We start from the raw sequence: 17,217 nt of genomic DNA on the forward strand, positions 1-17,217 counted from the left end.
GCCCCCTTCTGGCTCCTGGACCTGGTCATTTGTATAGGCTGTCTGTCCCTACATGCCAGCACCTCCACTAGCCTTGCAGCCAGACATCCAGTGGCCCCTTACTCAGCACTGAGAAAGGGTTAGACGACGGGTCCTCCTGCAGGCTCTCCCAGGTACTTTCCATCCTCTTTGGGGTGACCAGGGGATAAGTGAACCCAGAAAGGCCTTACAGAGTAGATGTCACTCATCTTCTCCTTTACTTGTTTAGGCTTCCTACAGCCTACACTTAAGGCTTATTTTTTATTTATTTATTTTTTTCTGAAGCTGGAAACGGGGAGAGATAGACAGACTCCCGCATGCGCCCGACCGGGATCCATCCAGCACGCCCACCAGGGGCGACGCTCTGCCCACCAGAGGGCGATGCTCTGCCCCTCTGGGGCGTCGCTCTGTTGCGACCAGAGCCACTCTAGTGCCTGGGGCAGAGGCCAAGGAACCATCCCCAGCGTCCGGGCCATCTCTGCTCCAGTGGAGCCTTGGCTGCGGGAGGGGAAGAGAGAGACAGAGAGGAAGGAGGGGGTGGGAGGTGGAGAAGCAAATGGGCGCTTCTCCTATGTGCCCTGGCCGGGAATCGAACCCGGGTCCCCCGCACACCAGGCCAACGCTCTACCGCTGAGCCAACCGGCCAGGGCAAGGCTTATTTTTAAGTGTCACTTCACTTCATTCATTCATTCAGTAATCATGTCCTGCATAGCCCCTGTTTGCCACGCCTGGTGTAAGGCACTAGAAAGACCAATAAATATTTTTTTTTAAGTGAAAGAGAAAGAGACAGAGAGAGGGGCAGACAGGGACAGACAGGCAGGAAGGGAGAGAAATGAGAAGTATCAATTCTTTGTTGCAGCACCTTAGCTGTTCATTGATGGCTTTCTCATATGTGCCTTGACCAGGGGGCTACAGCAGAGTGAGTGACTCCTTGCTCCAGTGACCTTGGACTCAAGCCAGTGACCTTTGGGCTCAAGCCAGCAATGATGGGGTTATGTTTATGATTCCACACTCAAGCCAGTGACCCTGCACTCATGCTGCTGAGCCGTGCTCAAGCAGCTGAGCCCGCGCTCAACCTGGATGAGCCCACGCTCAAGCCGGCGACCTTGGGGTTTTGAACCTGGGTCCTCTGCATCCCAGTCTGATGCTCTATCCATTGTGCCACCACCTGGTCAGGCTGGAAAGACCAATATTCAGAAGACAGGCTGGCTCAGTGTCCCAGCTATGTGGTGATCTGGATGCTTTTCTCAAGGCAGGGAGAGAAGCCTGCAGGGCTTTTGTTTCTGACCTAAAGAAACCATGAGTTCACATGAAGTTTGAAGTCAGCTGTGCACATTAAGCCTGCCTTGGCTTTACTCTTTTCCCCAAGGATCTATTGAGAAATGCCTTTATCACTCTCCACTATCCTGAATGGCCTTTATCTTAAAACATTTTACAACCTCCTGTTATGATGGTGATAGATTGTCAAGTATTAGGTCTTTTTTCCCCCTCACAATCACAGTGGAGGAGGCAGAACATTAGAGTTCTTTGTAGTATCCCAGGTACCAGCAAGTGTGGGGCTGTCTGACCCCAAAGTGGGCATTCAGCTGCTCACTGGCTCAGCCTTATCAAGGACATAGACCACCGCCAGATGCCAGCCCACGGGACACCTGGGGAGAAGTTGGCATTTGCATTTCCTGCTGTGTCTCTGCTAACGTCACCACTGTTTGTCAGGTATGCAGGCTGTTATGGGCACGGGCAGAGGACCCACAAAACTGAGAGTAGACTGGAACTAGTGTGGCAGTACAAAAGCTCACTTCCTGGAAGGAAGCTCACATGATAACGCCAACTCCACCAATGAGGCTAGTGGGAATTGTGAGGTCAAATCAATAATATTTCTTAAGATTTGACAAGCTACTGATTTCTAACTTCATGTGTTGTTGCGAAGATTGCATGAGGCATGGCTACCAAGAGGGATGGTAGGGCCTCAGTAACAAAGACAGGAACACCCTCCAATTCTGCTTAAGTGGGGCCTCAAGCCCGGAGGCCAGAGGAAGCGGAAGGGACCTTTCCCTTCTTGTGAGGCACCATGTTCTGGGAACCAGACCGCTCTTCCTCTGTCAATGCAGCATCCCTGCTCCTAGACGGGACACTTGCCTCTTTCACTTTCAGTGCTGTTTTGAATTCTTGCAGGTCGATCTCCCGGTCTTCTCCCGCAATGGTCTCAAACTGGTGTGTCACCCACTGAAGCCACTTGGCATCTTCCTTGGCACTCATGGTGCTGAGAGACAAAGAAGACAGAGTTATGAGGTTGGGATGGCCTAGGGCTTACAGTGGTCCCAGGACACCTGTGTTCCTCTAACTAGGGCCAAAGGCCTCCCATTAGGGTTGAATCAACTTCAGCGTGGAGAGGAGCTGCTGTCCAGGTGTGCTTTACGTCTTTGAGACCCTGTATTCTCCTTCCATCTAGCATCAGCTGACTCACGCTTGTGTCTCTTTAGGTTCTGGAATGGGATGGGCCTCGTGAGATGAAGCCCAGACTGTGGGCGTAAGGAAGGCACGCACCTGTGTGCTTTCAATGTGATGACAATGCCTTTCTCACTCGCAGTAACACGAACCTGGACTGTTTTCCAAATACTTCCCAAATACTACTTAGTTTGGTCTCTGTGACAATCTAGTGGACCATGATATTTTATAGGGAAGAAAGAGGCTCAGGGCAGTTGAGTTATTCAACTGGTTAGAGATAGAGCTCAAGTCCAAGGCCAGTGTTTTCTCATCATGCCTCAGAGCCTCCACACATCTAGTACAAGCCACGCCAGGACTCAGACCCCAGGTCTTGACTCTCCAGGTCCAGGGAGTATTTTACAATATCCCAAAGGCATCAGCTGTCTGAAACTCTCACAGATGAGCTAGCTATCCAGTGATCTGAGCAGAGGTTAGTGATGAAATGAGGACACCAGGTCCCAGAAAACCAAAATGAGGCAGTAAATGAGGATTTATAGCATCCCGTTACAATAAATTTTTGTCTGAGAGAATGGCTTTGTCTATATCCCATGAGGTTAGTATAACCTTAAATGATTGAGCTACAATCGATCCTCACCAGTTGCAGATTCCATATTTGCAAATTCACCTTCTTGCTAAGATTTATTTGTAACCCCCAAATCAAATCAATACTTGCAACACTTTTGCGGTCATTGTGGACATGACCGAAGCAGCGATAAATTTGAGTCTCTGATGCACAGCTTCCCAGCTGAGGTTGAACCAGGCAATATTCTGCCATCTTGTTTCAGCTCTCATACTGTGGATGAGTGTCCTTTTCATGATCTACTTAGTATTGCATGTTTCATATCTTTGTGCTTTCTGTTGGCGACTTTGCTGTTTGAAATAGCACCTAACAGTGTTAAGTGCAAAAAGGGTGTGATGTGCCTTATAGAGAAAACATGCATTAGAAAAGCTTAGTTCAGACATGAGTTAAAGTGCTGTCAACTGTGAGTTCTATATTAACAGATCAACAATTTATAATTTTAAGGGAGTCTTTAATCAGAAACACACATAAAATAAGGTTACATGTTGTTGTTTGATGAAAAATTTGTGCCCGGATGTAGTTAAGAACCAAAGCCTGTATTTTCCTTAGCAGCAATTGTTCAGATTCTTTACTGTTTGCGATGACTTTATAGAATATAACTGAGAAAGAAAGAAAAGGGAGAGGGGGGGGGAGAGAGAGAGAAGGGGAAAGAAAAGGAAATGAAAGAAAAAAGAAAAGAAAAGAATATAACTGACACCGGCCTGGCGTGTGGGGGATCCGGGTTCGATTCCCGGCCAGGGCACATAGGAGAAGCGCCCATTTGCTTCTCCACCCTCCACCCCCTCCTTCCTCTCTGTCTCTCTCTTCCCCTCCCGCAGCCAAGGCTCCATTGGAGCAAAGATGGCCCGGGCGCTGGGGATGGCCCCTTGGCCTCTGCCCCAGGTGCTAGAGTGACTCTGGTCGCGGTAGAGCGACGCCCCGGAGGGGCAGAGCATCGCCCCCTGGTGGGCAGAGCATCGCCCCTGGTGGGCGTGCCGGGTGGATCCCGGTCGAGCGCATGCGGGAGTCTGACTGTCTCTCCCCGTTTCCAGCTTCAGAAAAATACAAAAAAAAAAAAAAAAAAAAAAAAAAGAATATAACTGACACAAATAACAAGAATTGACTGGGCTTGTGGTGAGCGCATCGGCTTGATCAGATGCCAGATTTGGTAGTGCGCTACTCTGGTCCCAGTTTACTTGAGCTTTATGAGGTCCAACCTTATAGGCTCTAGGGAGGCAAAGACACGTCTGAAGCTTGGTTCTTATAGCAATGAATGTTCTTAGCTATAAAAATGAGAAACTTTACAAGTGACAAAACAAAGACCCTGAAAGGTTTGTTTCCTGTCCCAAAAGAGCATAGCTTGAAAATGGCAGACCCAGACTCAGATAAATTCTAGGACCCAAAGCTTAGGAATTCCCTCTATCAGGACTGCTGTAATTTCCCATAAAGAAGTGCATATTTTAAAAAGAGCCACTTTGGGATAAAGAATTAGAAAAGGTTTTTATTCCCCTCTAACTGACAGGAGGCCAGGCTGGTTGAGCAAAGAAATGGCTTCTGGTGTTGTCACCACAACAATCTAGATTATTAGTAGTATTTTAAAACTATGCTATGTTTTCCTCTAGTACTTTTTTCCTAAAATAAAAATGGCTTTGTTTTTTATAGCTTACTTAAACAATACAGAAAGATAAAGTAGCCTGACCTGTGGTGGCGCAGTGGATAAAGCGTAAACCTGGAAACACTGAGGTTGCCGGTTCAAAACCCTGGCTTGCCTGGTCAAGGCACATATGGGAGTTGATGCTTCCTGCTCCTCCCCTTTCTCTCTCTCTCTCTCTATCTCCCTCCATCCTCTCTAAAATGAATAAATAAATAAATAAAAAAGAAAGATAAAGTAAATTGAAAAAAGAATTGACTGTATTTATAAATAAAGATGAGAAATAAATGAGCTAACTTCCATTTAAGAAAAGAGTATATTTAAAAACTAAAAAACTTAAAAAATGATGACGATGGTTGATTTTGATGATGGTTTTGATTCTGACGATGTTTTTACAGATATATCTACGTGTTCAAACTTATTAAATTGTTTATTTTATTTTTTTACAGAGACAGAGAGAGAGTCAGAGAGGGATAGATAGGAACAGACAGACAGGAATTGAGAGAGATGAGAAGCATCCAATCATCAGTTTTTTGTTACGACACTTTGGTTCAGTGGTAGTCAACCTGGTCCCTACCGCCCACTAGTGGGCGTTCCAGCTTTCATGGTGGGCGGTAGTGGAGCAACCAAAGTATAAATAAAAAAATAGATTTGACTATAGTAAGTTGTTTTATAAAGATTTATTCTGCCAAACTTAATGAAAATCTGATATAAAGTTCTTGGTAATTAATTATTATTATATGCTTTAACTTGCTGTAACTCTGCTTTATAAATTTTATAAAGTAAAGTTACTTCCATACTTTATAAATTACCATTACTGTGGAACTGGTGGGTGGTTAGAAAATTTTACTGCTAACAGAGATACAAAAGTGGGCAGTAGGTATAAAAAGGTTGACTACCGCTGCTTTAGTTATTCATTGATTGCTTTCTCATATGTGCCTTGACCGTGGGGCTACAGAAGACCGAGTAACTCCTTGCTCAAACCAGCAACCTTGGGTCCAAGCTGGTGAGCTTTGCTCAAACCAGATGAGCCTGTGCTCAAGCTGGAGACCTCGGGGTCTCGAACCTGGGTCCTCTGCATCCCAGTCCGATGCTCTATCCACTGCACCACTGCCTCCTCAGGCTAAATTGTTCATTTTAAATATGCATCTTAGCCTACCTTAATTATCTCTCAATATAGTGAAAAACCAAGTTGGTTCTTTGAAAAGACTATGAAATCATGATTAAAGAAAAGAGTGAAAAGAATACAATATTATCATTGATAAAGACAATAAAACTCCAGAAAATGGAGGGCTTCAGAAATATAAGAGTAGCAAGTACAAATGTTTGGTGAACTTAGAGAAATGAATTAATTTCAAGAAGTAACAACCTGAATTGATCAATAATCATTTAGAAAATTAGAAAGGCAGTTAAATGTCAGCCACTTAAAATAATGCCAGGCCCACCTGGTTTTTATAGCTGAATTCTGCCCAATATTCAAAGAATAAATCCAATATCAAACTATCTCAGATAGTAGAAAATAATGATAATATCACTGATTTATTTTACAAAGCTAGCATTACCCAATCCCCATGAATATAGCATACCCCCCAAAAAAGGTAATTCTAGACAAATTTAACTTTTAAAGATGCAAAACTCAAACTAAAATATAACCAACCTAAATCCTGAAGTCTACTTTAAAAAATAATAATCCACGTTTATCAGGAAAAGCTTACTCCAACAATATAAGGATAGTCACTATTAAGAAATCTGTTAGCCCTAGCTGGTTGGCCCAGTGGTAGAGTGTCCACCTGGCATGTGGAAGTTCTGGGTTCGATTCCCAGTCAAGGCACACAGGAGAAGTGACCATCTGCTTCTCCACCCCTCCCCTTCTTCTCTCTCTCTTCTCCTCTAGCAGCCATGGCTCAAATAGGTTTCAGCAAGTTAGCTCCGGGCACTGAGGATGGCTCCATTGCTCACCTCAGGCGCTAAAGTAGCTCGGTAGCTGAGCAACAGAGCAGCAGCCCCAGATGGGCAGAGCATCAACTGGTAGGGGGCTTGCTGGGTGGATCCCAGTAGGGGCGCATGCAGAAGTCTGTCTGTCTGCCTCCCCGCCTCTCACTCAATTAAAAAAAAAGAAAAAGAAATCTGTCAACAGCCCAATGGTACAGTCTGCTAAAAAGTGGTGGCCCCCTACTCCAAAAAGAAAATGAAAAAAAAAAAAAAAGAGTAGTGGGTCCCAAATTGTTAAGTGCCTGTCAGAAACAGGGAGACCTTGCTAAAATGCAACTTTGGGGTGGGACCCAAGAATCTGCACAATTAACCGACACCTTGGATATTTGTGACCCACGGCAGAGAGAAATGCTGCCCTGAGAGTTAGACAGCCCTTACTTTCTTTACCTCTCGGAACCCCAGAGGAAGACAGCCCACAAAGCAGAGAGAACTCTGGAAAGTTAGCTGCATGCAAGTGCTAACACAGAGAGCGTAGAGATGCTGTAGCTGTCGCTCACCTCCCTCTTCTCAGAAATATTAGTGTCTTGCCCTGCAGAATAAGAAAGGTAATTCTGGGAAGGGGATAGAGAAGAGGCTGGAACAGCTGGCTACAGGAAGGAGGTGAGGGCCTGGGGGGTGGGGGTGGGGAGAGGCAGCACCAAAGATCCAGAAATCTTGACAAGGAACCGGGGCTCTGTGGAGTCCAGAGCTCCAAGGAACAATGTATTCACAGAGGCCAGAATTGTCCCCAGAGACCAGGAGTTTAGATCCAGCCTTGCTTTGTACCAGCTGAATAACTCACCCCTCTGCACTGTAGTTTTCTCATCTATGAAATGTGACGAGCATCCGTCCAACCAAGGGCTGCCCCGGGGACCAAGTGAGATGCTAGTTAAGAAAGGGCAAGTGGCAAGCACTGTACAAATGCTAGCTCTTGTTATCAGCCTGACCTTGCCAAGTCCTTACTTTACAATGAGAAAGCAGTCCCAGAGAGGACTGATGACTTACCCAAGATTGCACAGCTAGTCACCAGGTTCCCTGACTTCTGGCCCAGGCAGACACAGTCACCCTTTGTAGATTCCTCAAAAAGGCAAAGAACCCTTGCTTTTCCCTTGTCCCTGGCATGGAAAACTTGACAAATGAGCAACTCACCCTCTGCAGTCTTCAGGGTCTGGCTGGGCTAGGTCTCCTGGCATGCTCATCCTTTTTTCCTGTCCTCTAGGTCACAGGTCCTAAGAGGTTGCTGACCACACAGTAGCCTGCATGGTGGAGGCCACAGCTCACTTCTCCCCAACTCCTCCTTTTCCTGACTTTCCTAAATAGCTGTTCACACCCATGGCCCTGCTATCATCCATGTGATGGCTTTTGGCTGGTTTGGTCCACAGAAATTTCAACAAGGAAGCCCCGTGCAGGGGTGAGGCAAGACTTTCTCCAGAAGAATGCTGACTTTCTTTCTTTTTTAAATTTGTATATTTATTTCTTTCTATTTATTATTTTTTAAATTTATTTTTATTTATTCATTTTAGAGAGGAGAGAGAAAGAGAGAGAGAGAGAGAGGAGAGAGACAGGGGGGAGGAGCTGGAAGCATCAACTCCCATATGTGCGTTGACCAGGCAAGCCCAGGGTTTCGAACCGGCGACCTCAGCATTTCCAGGTCGACGCTTTATCCACTGCGCCACCACAGGTCAGGCCTCTATTTATTATTATTTTGTCAAATTGAATTTATTAGGGTGCATAGGTTAATAATATTATATGGGTTTCAGGTCAGCAGTCTTTCTTCCAGCTCAGTGTCTTCTACTTTTCCCCCTCGGGGAGAAAGTACAGGTAAGAGATCTAGAAATGCACCCTGAAAAAAACTCCCAACAACTTGAGACAGGCCCTGCTTGGTGCCAATGAGCTACGTGAGACTTCACTGATCACAAATGTTGAGCTGCTTACTGAGATGAGCACTGTGCTAAGGCCTTTACACATATTGCTCTATTAGCTACCCAACATAGACCTGCTGATGGGCATTAACATCATCATTCTACAGATGAGAAGAGGGTAGATCAGATGGGTGAAGTAACATGTCCAGGTGGCTTAGAAGGAGTTTAATCCATGTTGGGATTAACCTGGAGACTGCATTTAACCATGCAGGGAGCTAAACTCAGCCCCAACATTGTGAAAATACACTGGAACAGCCAAGAGACCTGGGGAAGAAAGGAGGTCTGCAAGTTCTATTTGTTAAAAATCTAAGAGAGCCCTGGCCGGTTGGCTCAGCGGTAGAGCGTCGGCCTAGCGTGCGGAGGACCCGGGTTCGATTCCCGGCCAGGGCACACAGGAGAAGCGCCCATTTGCTTCTCCACCCCTCCGCCGCGCCTTCCTCTCTGTCTCTCTCTTCCCCTCCCGCAGCCAAGGCTCCATTGGAGCAAAGAAGGCCCGGGCGCTGGGGATGGCTCTGTGGCCTCTGCCTCAGGCGCTAGAGTGGCTCTGGTCGCAACATGGCGACACCCAGGATGGGCAGAGCATCGCCCCCTGGTGGGCAGAGCGTCGCCCCATGGTGGGCGTGCCGGGTGGATCCTGGTCGGGCGCATGCAGGAGTCTCTCGGACTGTCTCTCCCTGTTTCCAGCTTCAGAAAAATGCAATAAATAAATAAATAAATAAATAAATAAATAAATCTAAGAGAAATTATATAATTACTTAGAAAGGCCACCCTGCAACTAAAATTCGAAGTGCATTTTATTTATTTATTTTTTGTCCAGCCTGGCAACAGATCAGTTTAGGCTGATAACCCTGGACATCTGTTGAAGATTAACACCTCCTCCTTATGATTTTAGGTGTCTCTGATTAATTTCAAAAAAAAATGAGGGAAATAATTTTGGTTTTGTTGTTTTGTTTTAAAGCAGGCTGGTAGAAGAAATTTCTTCAATTCTATGTGAGGCACTTTTTAAAAAATACATATTTATAATTTTAAAAAAAATTTTTACTTGTTAATTTATTCATTTTAGAAAGGAGAAAGAGAGAAAGGAGGAAGAGCAAAAAGCATCAACTTCCATATGTGCCTTGGCCAGGCAAGACCAGGGTTTTGAACCAATGACCTCTGTGTTCCAGGTCTATGCTTTATCCACTGTGCCACCACAGGTCAGGTTTGTGTGAGGTACTTTTAATGGGTTCCCTGGGTGGCAGTCATGTCAGGACGCTTGAACCAACAGGGATTCACTAGAAGCCCCTTTGCTGTCACCACATATTTCTCTGCCCACAGGCTCAGAGGTTCTCATTTGGACCAACCCTAAAGCAAGATAAGGTCTGCAGAACTGGAGTGATCTGATGATCTCTGGCAGTGCTCTCATTCTGACTTGGCAAATGATTAAATCCATTGGGTCCAAATCATTTAAAACAGAGTATCAGAAAGAATAAAGAGCATCTGGTTTTATTCCCTCGAGGGTTTGCACTGTAATGGCTGCATTTTTGGAGTTCAGCCTCGTGATCTGTTTAGACTTGCCTTGTTTTACTTGGAATCAAGATTAGAAAGCCCTTCAAGTTCATAGAGTTCAACCAATTATTTTCTCCCCCATTTTAATGTCCCTCTTCCACCCTTTTCCAACCACACCTGTGGTCACCTGATGTGCATGCCAGTCACAGGGTTCTCTCTTGCTTGGGAAGCAACCGTTGGGGGGACAGTGCTACTTTGTCCAAATAGTCTCCCTCATACCAGAGTGAAGACAAATACAAAAACAGTTCTATTAAACAATTTCAGAAATGAAGTGTAAAAAATGGAAAATTCCTTTGAAGAAATGTACCAAGCTTTCATTTCTGGCCAAGCCTTAATTTCAATTATGGCCAATTAAGAGAGAGAAAAGAAAAAATGAGAAGAGGTGAAAAAGTTGCCATATCTCACTGTCATTGTAATTAATATGCTTCTTTCAGGCTACCCCACTAGACTGTGAGCAAGGTCTGTGTCTCATTAATTTTTTTTTAATTGAGAGTTTCATTTTTACTAGTTTTTAAGACTTTATTCATTTTGGAGAGGAGAGGGAGAGAGAAGGGGGGAGGAGCAGGAAACATCAACTCCCCCATATGTGCTTTGACCAGGCAACCCCAGGGTTTCAAACCAGCAACCTCAGCATTCCCGGTCGACACTTTATCCATTGCACCACCACAGGTCATCTCATTAATTTTGAATCCCAGGAAACTAGCGCTGTGCTCAGCACATAGTGGCATTCCATGTACATTTGTGGAATGAATAAACTAGCCGCTATTCTACTAATAATTATGAAATACCATGTGTAGGTGCTGTCTGGGTACACAAAGATGCGTACAATATGTGACAAAGGCAGATACAGAAGTATGTACATGGTGGAGAGTGCCCAGGAGAGAGCAACAGGAGGACTTCCCAATGGAAGTGACTGATCTGAGTGGGTATGAACAGGAGTTTTCTAAGTGGAAAAAGAAAGTCGGAGCAGCTGGAAGATCAACCTCAAAGGTGTGAAGATGAGAATGCATTCTGTGTTTAGAGAACTATAAGCATTTCAGGTATAACTAAACAATCAAATGGAGAGGGACAAGCTTGCAAGAAGAACTGGAGTGAGAAGCAGGAGTCAGAACACGAAGGGTGTGGTATGAGGCAAGTAAAGGAGCTAGCTCTGGAAGAAGTAAGAAATGTTAAGCAAAGGAATAACATGCCAAAATTCAGACAGGTAAAAGACTAATATGTATCCTAGTGTCAGAGCCCACCAGCTCCTCAAGGGATGATCTCGGCAGTGAGATCCCCAAGGTGAAGAAAAGCACGAGAAGCCAGAGGAAGGTGAAACATTCTGCAATACTTTATTCTATGCTGGGGTCCAAGGAGTACTGCAAACCAGCAGTCCTGCAGTCCTCTGCAGGACTCTCTCAGTCTCTTGAGTCCTGATGTCTCCTCAGTGCCCCAGTCTCCTACCTAGCAGTGCCAGAGCTTGTAGATATAACGCTTAGGGACAATAGCTGCATGGGGCCAACATCACATCAGTGAGGTGGTGTCAGCTGTTGAGTCAAGCAAAAGCCGAGTTAGTTAGCCCAAATATGCATGGAAGCTGGAGCTAGGGCAAGCAGCCCAGAAAGTCATGGGATCTGCTTCTGCAGTTTTTCATGTTAACCAAAGCTTACATCCTGGATTTCATTATTAGGGTCCCCGCCCTCAGTATCTGGACAAAATGCAAGTTTGTAAAAGGAAGATGTTAAACATTGTGAAATTTTATTTTTAAGTGTTTTCCTTCTAACAAGCACCTTAGAAGGACAAAGTTTGCACCCAATAACATTTTTCATGATTACAAAAATTATAAACACTAATTAGAAAAAATACCTAAAAGCACAAAAGAAGATTTTAAAAATCACTCTAATACACGCGCCCAGATAAAATCACTGCTAAAATGTAGTGTTTCTCTGTAGTCACATGCAGAAGGTAATACAGTATAGAATTCAGAGTGGTGGTGTGTCTGCTGAACTCATTCACAGAGCTGGTTTGCCTGTAGGAAAGGGCCCACTGAAGAGAACGGTGTTGGTGTCAGTGGAGGACTTGGGGTGGCACCTGAGAAGAGGGAGAGGGAAGCATGGGTCTATTCCTCAGTCCTACCCTTGAACTCTGCTCTGAGGTCTCTGATGAGAGAGGGGGTTGTTGATCAATTTTGACCAAGAGTTGCAAGGCAAACAAAAGCTTGATTTTGGGGGGCTTAGGAATTGCAATTGGGAGACACAGATTTGAGTAGAAACCCAACTGTGTTCCGAAGGGAAAAAAAAGAGACAATTTATAAAGACAGAAAAAGGGGAATTCTAAAGAGGAGATTGCCGGGGTCCAGCCCCGGGGGGAATCCAGGGGTCCCGCAGGAAGAGACAGCGTCGGCGCGAATCGAGTGAGAGAGCCGAATTCTTTTCTTTCTCTTTATTCTCTAGTTAGCATTTACTGCCAGGCATCTCTGCCCAAATGCTGGTCTAGCTTTCTTTTTATGCACGCACACTAAGTTACAATCACATGGTATTCAGAATACATTGATTAATCATTGTTTTTGTTTCACTATGGTTACATTTTCTAGGTAACAGTTAATTCATTTCTATAAACTATAAATCAGGTGGTAAGTCATTCAAAGTACAATTATACAATAACTTGAACAGCAATAACAATATTGGTACAAATTTCCAAAAGGTCAGTACTGATTAATAACTCTACCTTGTCTAGGATTCTATTGTCTAGTCAAATTTTATTTATTTACTATATTCATACACTAGTTAAGTTCTAACTTTATTCTTCTCAGAGTGTTCCACCACCTGCAGGTCAGGTATGCAAGAAGAAAGGAAAGTTTCTCTACTCTACCACATGAAAAGGCTAGGGAGGTAAAGTGATGAATTAAGTGAAGGCTGAAAGGAGCTCTGTGTATAGTTACTGTTTCCTACCTATTCATAAGTCACAATCTATTCTTTCTAACATGATTAATAAGAAGAAATTCTATTCTCCTACAAACTTAATCCTTTACGAGGGATATCATAGCCAGCCTCTTATGTCTATGAGCCCAGTTCAAGGGGCTTACAGGCTTTTCTGTGGAACTCACACCCTCTGTCTCATTTCCAAAGAAATTACTACGAATCTACAGGGAAAGCACGGTACTATTATCCCTGTGCCGTAAATGATAGCACACACCCAGAAAAGGGGGATATAAGGCCAGATTAATTCAAAAAGGTCAAAGGGGGAAGTATCATTGTGCCTTTTCTTTGCAGTGACTTTGTCAACCCGCAGCCATTGGCAGCCATTGGTCTTCACTGCGGTGACTTTGTCAACCAGCAGCCATTGGTCTTCTCTGCTGTGACTTTGTCAATCAGCAGTTTTTGATCTTCTTCGGCTGTGACCTTGTCAGCCAGCAGTTGTGGGTCTTCTCCTGCTGTGACCTTGTCAGCCAGCAGTTGTGGGTCTTCTCCTGCTGTGACCTTGTCAGCCAGCGTTGTAGATCGGCTCCCGACAGGAGATATACAAGATGTTTTGAAAGAGCTATGATTGGTGCTGACAAACTCACACTGTACTATATATGTGATTGATTGCTTATGTCTGCTGCTAGGTGAAAATTTTATTTCTCAGTAGAGAGTTCAGTGACAGAGAACTAATTACGAAAGCTACCAGGATGTAGCCACTTGTAGTTTATCTCAGTTTCTTCGGAAGGGTGTGTGAGCTTAGCTTCCTAAAAGCCTCCTGGTTCCATTGTAGACCCTTCCCTTGATCATATCACCCCATTTTGCTGTTTTCCTTTCACAGGGTGCTCTCCCATCTTTTGCAGGAAAATCAGATGACTCTGGTACTGTTTGGACTCAGTGGTCTTGAATATTTGGAGGTCCAGGAGCTCACCCCTGCACTGGGAGGTACTTTCCAAAAGGACACCGGTTACAGACAGTGGGAGCAGAGATGTCCTCAAATGGCTGCCAGATAGTGGACATCCATCCCCAGGACACCAGAGTGGCCATATTTGAGTAGGCTGGCTGGTGATCACAGGTGACACACCCAAGTGCTCACCCTGAGAAACGCCTGGGGAAGATGGAGAGTGGAGTAAGCCGTACTTGGCAGAGTGGAGATAGATGCTAATGACACTTCCTTCACACCCACAAGACGAAGTCAGGAAAGTAGGAAGTTGCAACTTAGAACTTTTGGTTAAGATAGCATTAAATTCACTCTTTGAGGCCCTGTCATCTGTACCATACACAAAGTGATGATAGATAATGTATTTAAAAATTTTTTTAAACTGCTTTCAAAAGTAATATAAACACTTCTGTTGACCAAAGGTGAAGCAGAAGCACACATTAGCAAGTGAAATGGAAGCTTTGGTTCTGCTCAGCTCTGGGTTAAGAGGCAAGCAGAGGCTTTTAGGAGTTCTGCTGCTGGGAAGGGATGCGAACCTCTCCGCCGAGGGGGGCGCGGGTTATGGAGCAGAGCTGAAGAAAAGCTGACACTGACCGTTATCTGGGACTATGATTCGTATTTTGTACTTAGAAGTAAAGGAGAAGTTGACATAGCCTCCTAGCCAAGACCTGGACCAATTGCTGCTTGGTCACTGGATCCACAATATTCTCAAGTCTTTATGGATAAGAGCCCCAAGCCACCAAGGTATGGTCCATATTGAACTAAAGGAATCAGGAAGCTGAGTGGAAGCAACCACAAAACTTCTAGAGTTGGGCTGAACATGAACACACACACACACACACACACACACACACACACACACTCACATAGACTATTCAAGATGAGCTAGCAAACTGATATTTCAAAAGACCCAAAAAGAATGAATGCTGCCTAATCTGTGGTAGCGCAGTGGATGGAGTGTCAACCTGGAATGCTGAGGTCGCTGGTTTGAAACCCCAAGCTTGTCCTCTCTCTCCCTGTCTTTCTCCTTTCTCCAAAGTCAATAAATAAAATCTTTAAAAAATTTTTTTTTAAACAATGAATGATAAAAAGATAGCCAGTTAAACCAAGAGTAGGGAGAATTTATTCTGAAAGAAGTGAGGATAGTATACTTTAAGCATATTTAGAATCCTCAAAAAGAGAAAGGAAACAAAAACATCCATTTAAAAAAGATTAAGCCTGACCTGTGGTGGCGCAGTGGGATAAAGCGTCGACCTGGAACACTGAGGTTGCTGGTTCGAAACCTTGGGCTTGCCTGGTCAAGACACATATGGGAGTTGATGCTTCCTGCTCCTCCCCCTTCTCTCTCTCTTTCTCTCTCTCTCTCCTCTCTCTCTAAAAATCAATAAATAAAATATATTTAAAAAAAATAAAAAAGATTAAGACTTTGGCCAGTTAGCTTAGTCAGAGCATCGTCTTGAAATGACAAGGTTGCCAGTTTGATTCCCATCAAGGCACACAACAGGATACAACCAATGAATGCACAACTGAGTGGATCAACAAATGAAGGCTTTCCTTCCCCTCCCCTCTCTCTCCCTTTCTATCTTTCTAAAAATCGACAATAAATAAAAAAAATTAAGCCCTGGATAAATAGCTCAGTTAGTTCTAATATCATCCCCAAGCACAGAGGTTGCTGGTTCAATCCCTCGTCAGGGCACATACAGGAGTAGTTTGATGTTCCTGTCTCTCTGTTTCTCTCTCCCTGACTCTCAAAATAAATAAATAGAAAATAAATGAAAAATATAAAAGAATAGGAATGTAAATAAAAATGGGCAGAAATGAAACCAGTCCCAGTTGATGTTATAGAAAACCCAACTAGAAATATGGAGAAAAATATGATTTAAATTTTTTTTTAATTTTTTAAATTTATTCATTTTAGAGAAGAGAGACAGAGAGACAGAGAGAAGGGGGGTAGGATCAGGAAGCATCAACTCCCATATGTGCCTTGACCAGGTAAGCCTAGGGATTTGAACCGGCAACCTCAGCGTTCCAGATCGATGCTTTATCCACTGTGCCACCACAGGCCAGTGATTTTTAAAATTTTTAAATAATTTAGTAAATAGAATAATTTTGGGATTAGACATGGTTGAAAAGTAGTTGTATACAATTTTATGTTTAAGACTCTCAACAAAATGGGTATAGAAGGAAAATATCTCAACATGATAAAGGTCATATATGATAAACCATCAGCTAACATCATTTTAAATGGCACAAAACTGAAGGCTTTCCCCCTTAAATCAGGAACAAGACAGGGTTGTCCACTCTCTCCATTCTTATTTAATGTGGTACTAGAGGTTCTAGCCAGAGCAACCAGACAAGACAAAGAAATAAAAGGCATCCATATTGGAAAAGAAGAAGTAAAGGTATCACTTTTTGCAGATGATATGATCCTATACATCAAAAACCCCAAAGAATCCACAAAAAGACTACTAGAAACAATAAGCCAATACAGTAAGGTCGCAGCATACAAAATTAACATACAGAAGTCAGTAGCCTTTCTATATGCCAACAATGAAACATTTGATTATTCTCAAAAGAATAATCAATCCCCTTCACGATTGCAACAAAAAAAATAAAATACCTAGGAATAAACATAACAAAGAATGTAAAGGACTTATATAATGAAAACTATAAGCCATTGTTAAGGGAAATCGAAAAAGATACAATGAGATGGAAGAATATTCCTTGTTCTTGGTTAGGAAGAATAAATATAATCAAGATGGCCATATTACCCAAAGCAATATACAAATTTAAGGCAATTCCCATCAAAATTCCAATGACATTTTTTAAAGAAATGAAACAAAAAATCATCAGATTTATATGGAACTATAAAAAACCCTGAATAGCCAAAGCAATCCTAAAGAAAAAGAATGAAGCTGGGAGCATTACAATACCTGACTTCAAACTATATTATAGGGCCACGACAATCAAAACAGCATGGTATTGGCAGAAAAATAGACACTCAGACCAATGGAACAGAATAGAAAACCCAGAAATAAAACCACATATATATAGTCAAATAATTTTTGATAAAGGGGCCAAGAACACACAATGGAGAAAAGAAAGCCTCTTCAATAAATGGTGCTGGGAAAACTGGAAAGCCACATGCAAAAGAATGAAACTGGACTATAGTTTGTCCCCCTGTA

General features: G+C 43.6%; 1 protein-coding gene across 1 annotated transcript in view; it reads right to left on the reverse strand.

Moving 5' to 3' along the window:
* NOX5 (NADPH oxidase 5) overlaps nt 1-7,882 on the reverse strand; it is a 38,350-nt gene extending 30,468 nt beyond the window's left edge. Inside the window, exons 1-2 of the mRNA XM_066276926.1 lie at nt 7,833-7,882; nt 2,155-2,278 (exon numbers count right to left, since the gene is read on the reverse strand). Coding sequence (XP_066133023.1) covers nt 2,155-2,278; nt 7,833-7,882 — 174 coding nt within the window. The remainder of the gene's footprint in view (nt 1-2,154; nt 2,279-7,832) is intronic.
* Nucleotides 7,883-17,217: the final 9,335 nt, after the last annotated feature.

The sequence above is a fragment of the Saccopteryx bilineata genome, chromosome 4, assembly GCF_036850765.1.
Source record: "Saccopteryx bilineata isolate mSacBil1 chromosome 4, mSacBil1_pri_phased_curated, whole genome shotgun sequence".
NCBI lineage: Eukaryota > Metazoa > Chordata > Mammalia > Chiroptera > Emballonuridae > Saccopteryx > Saccopteryx bilineata.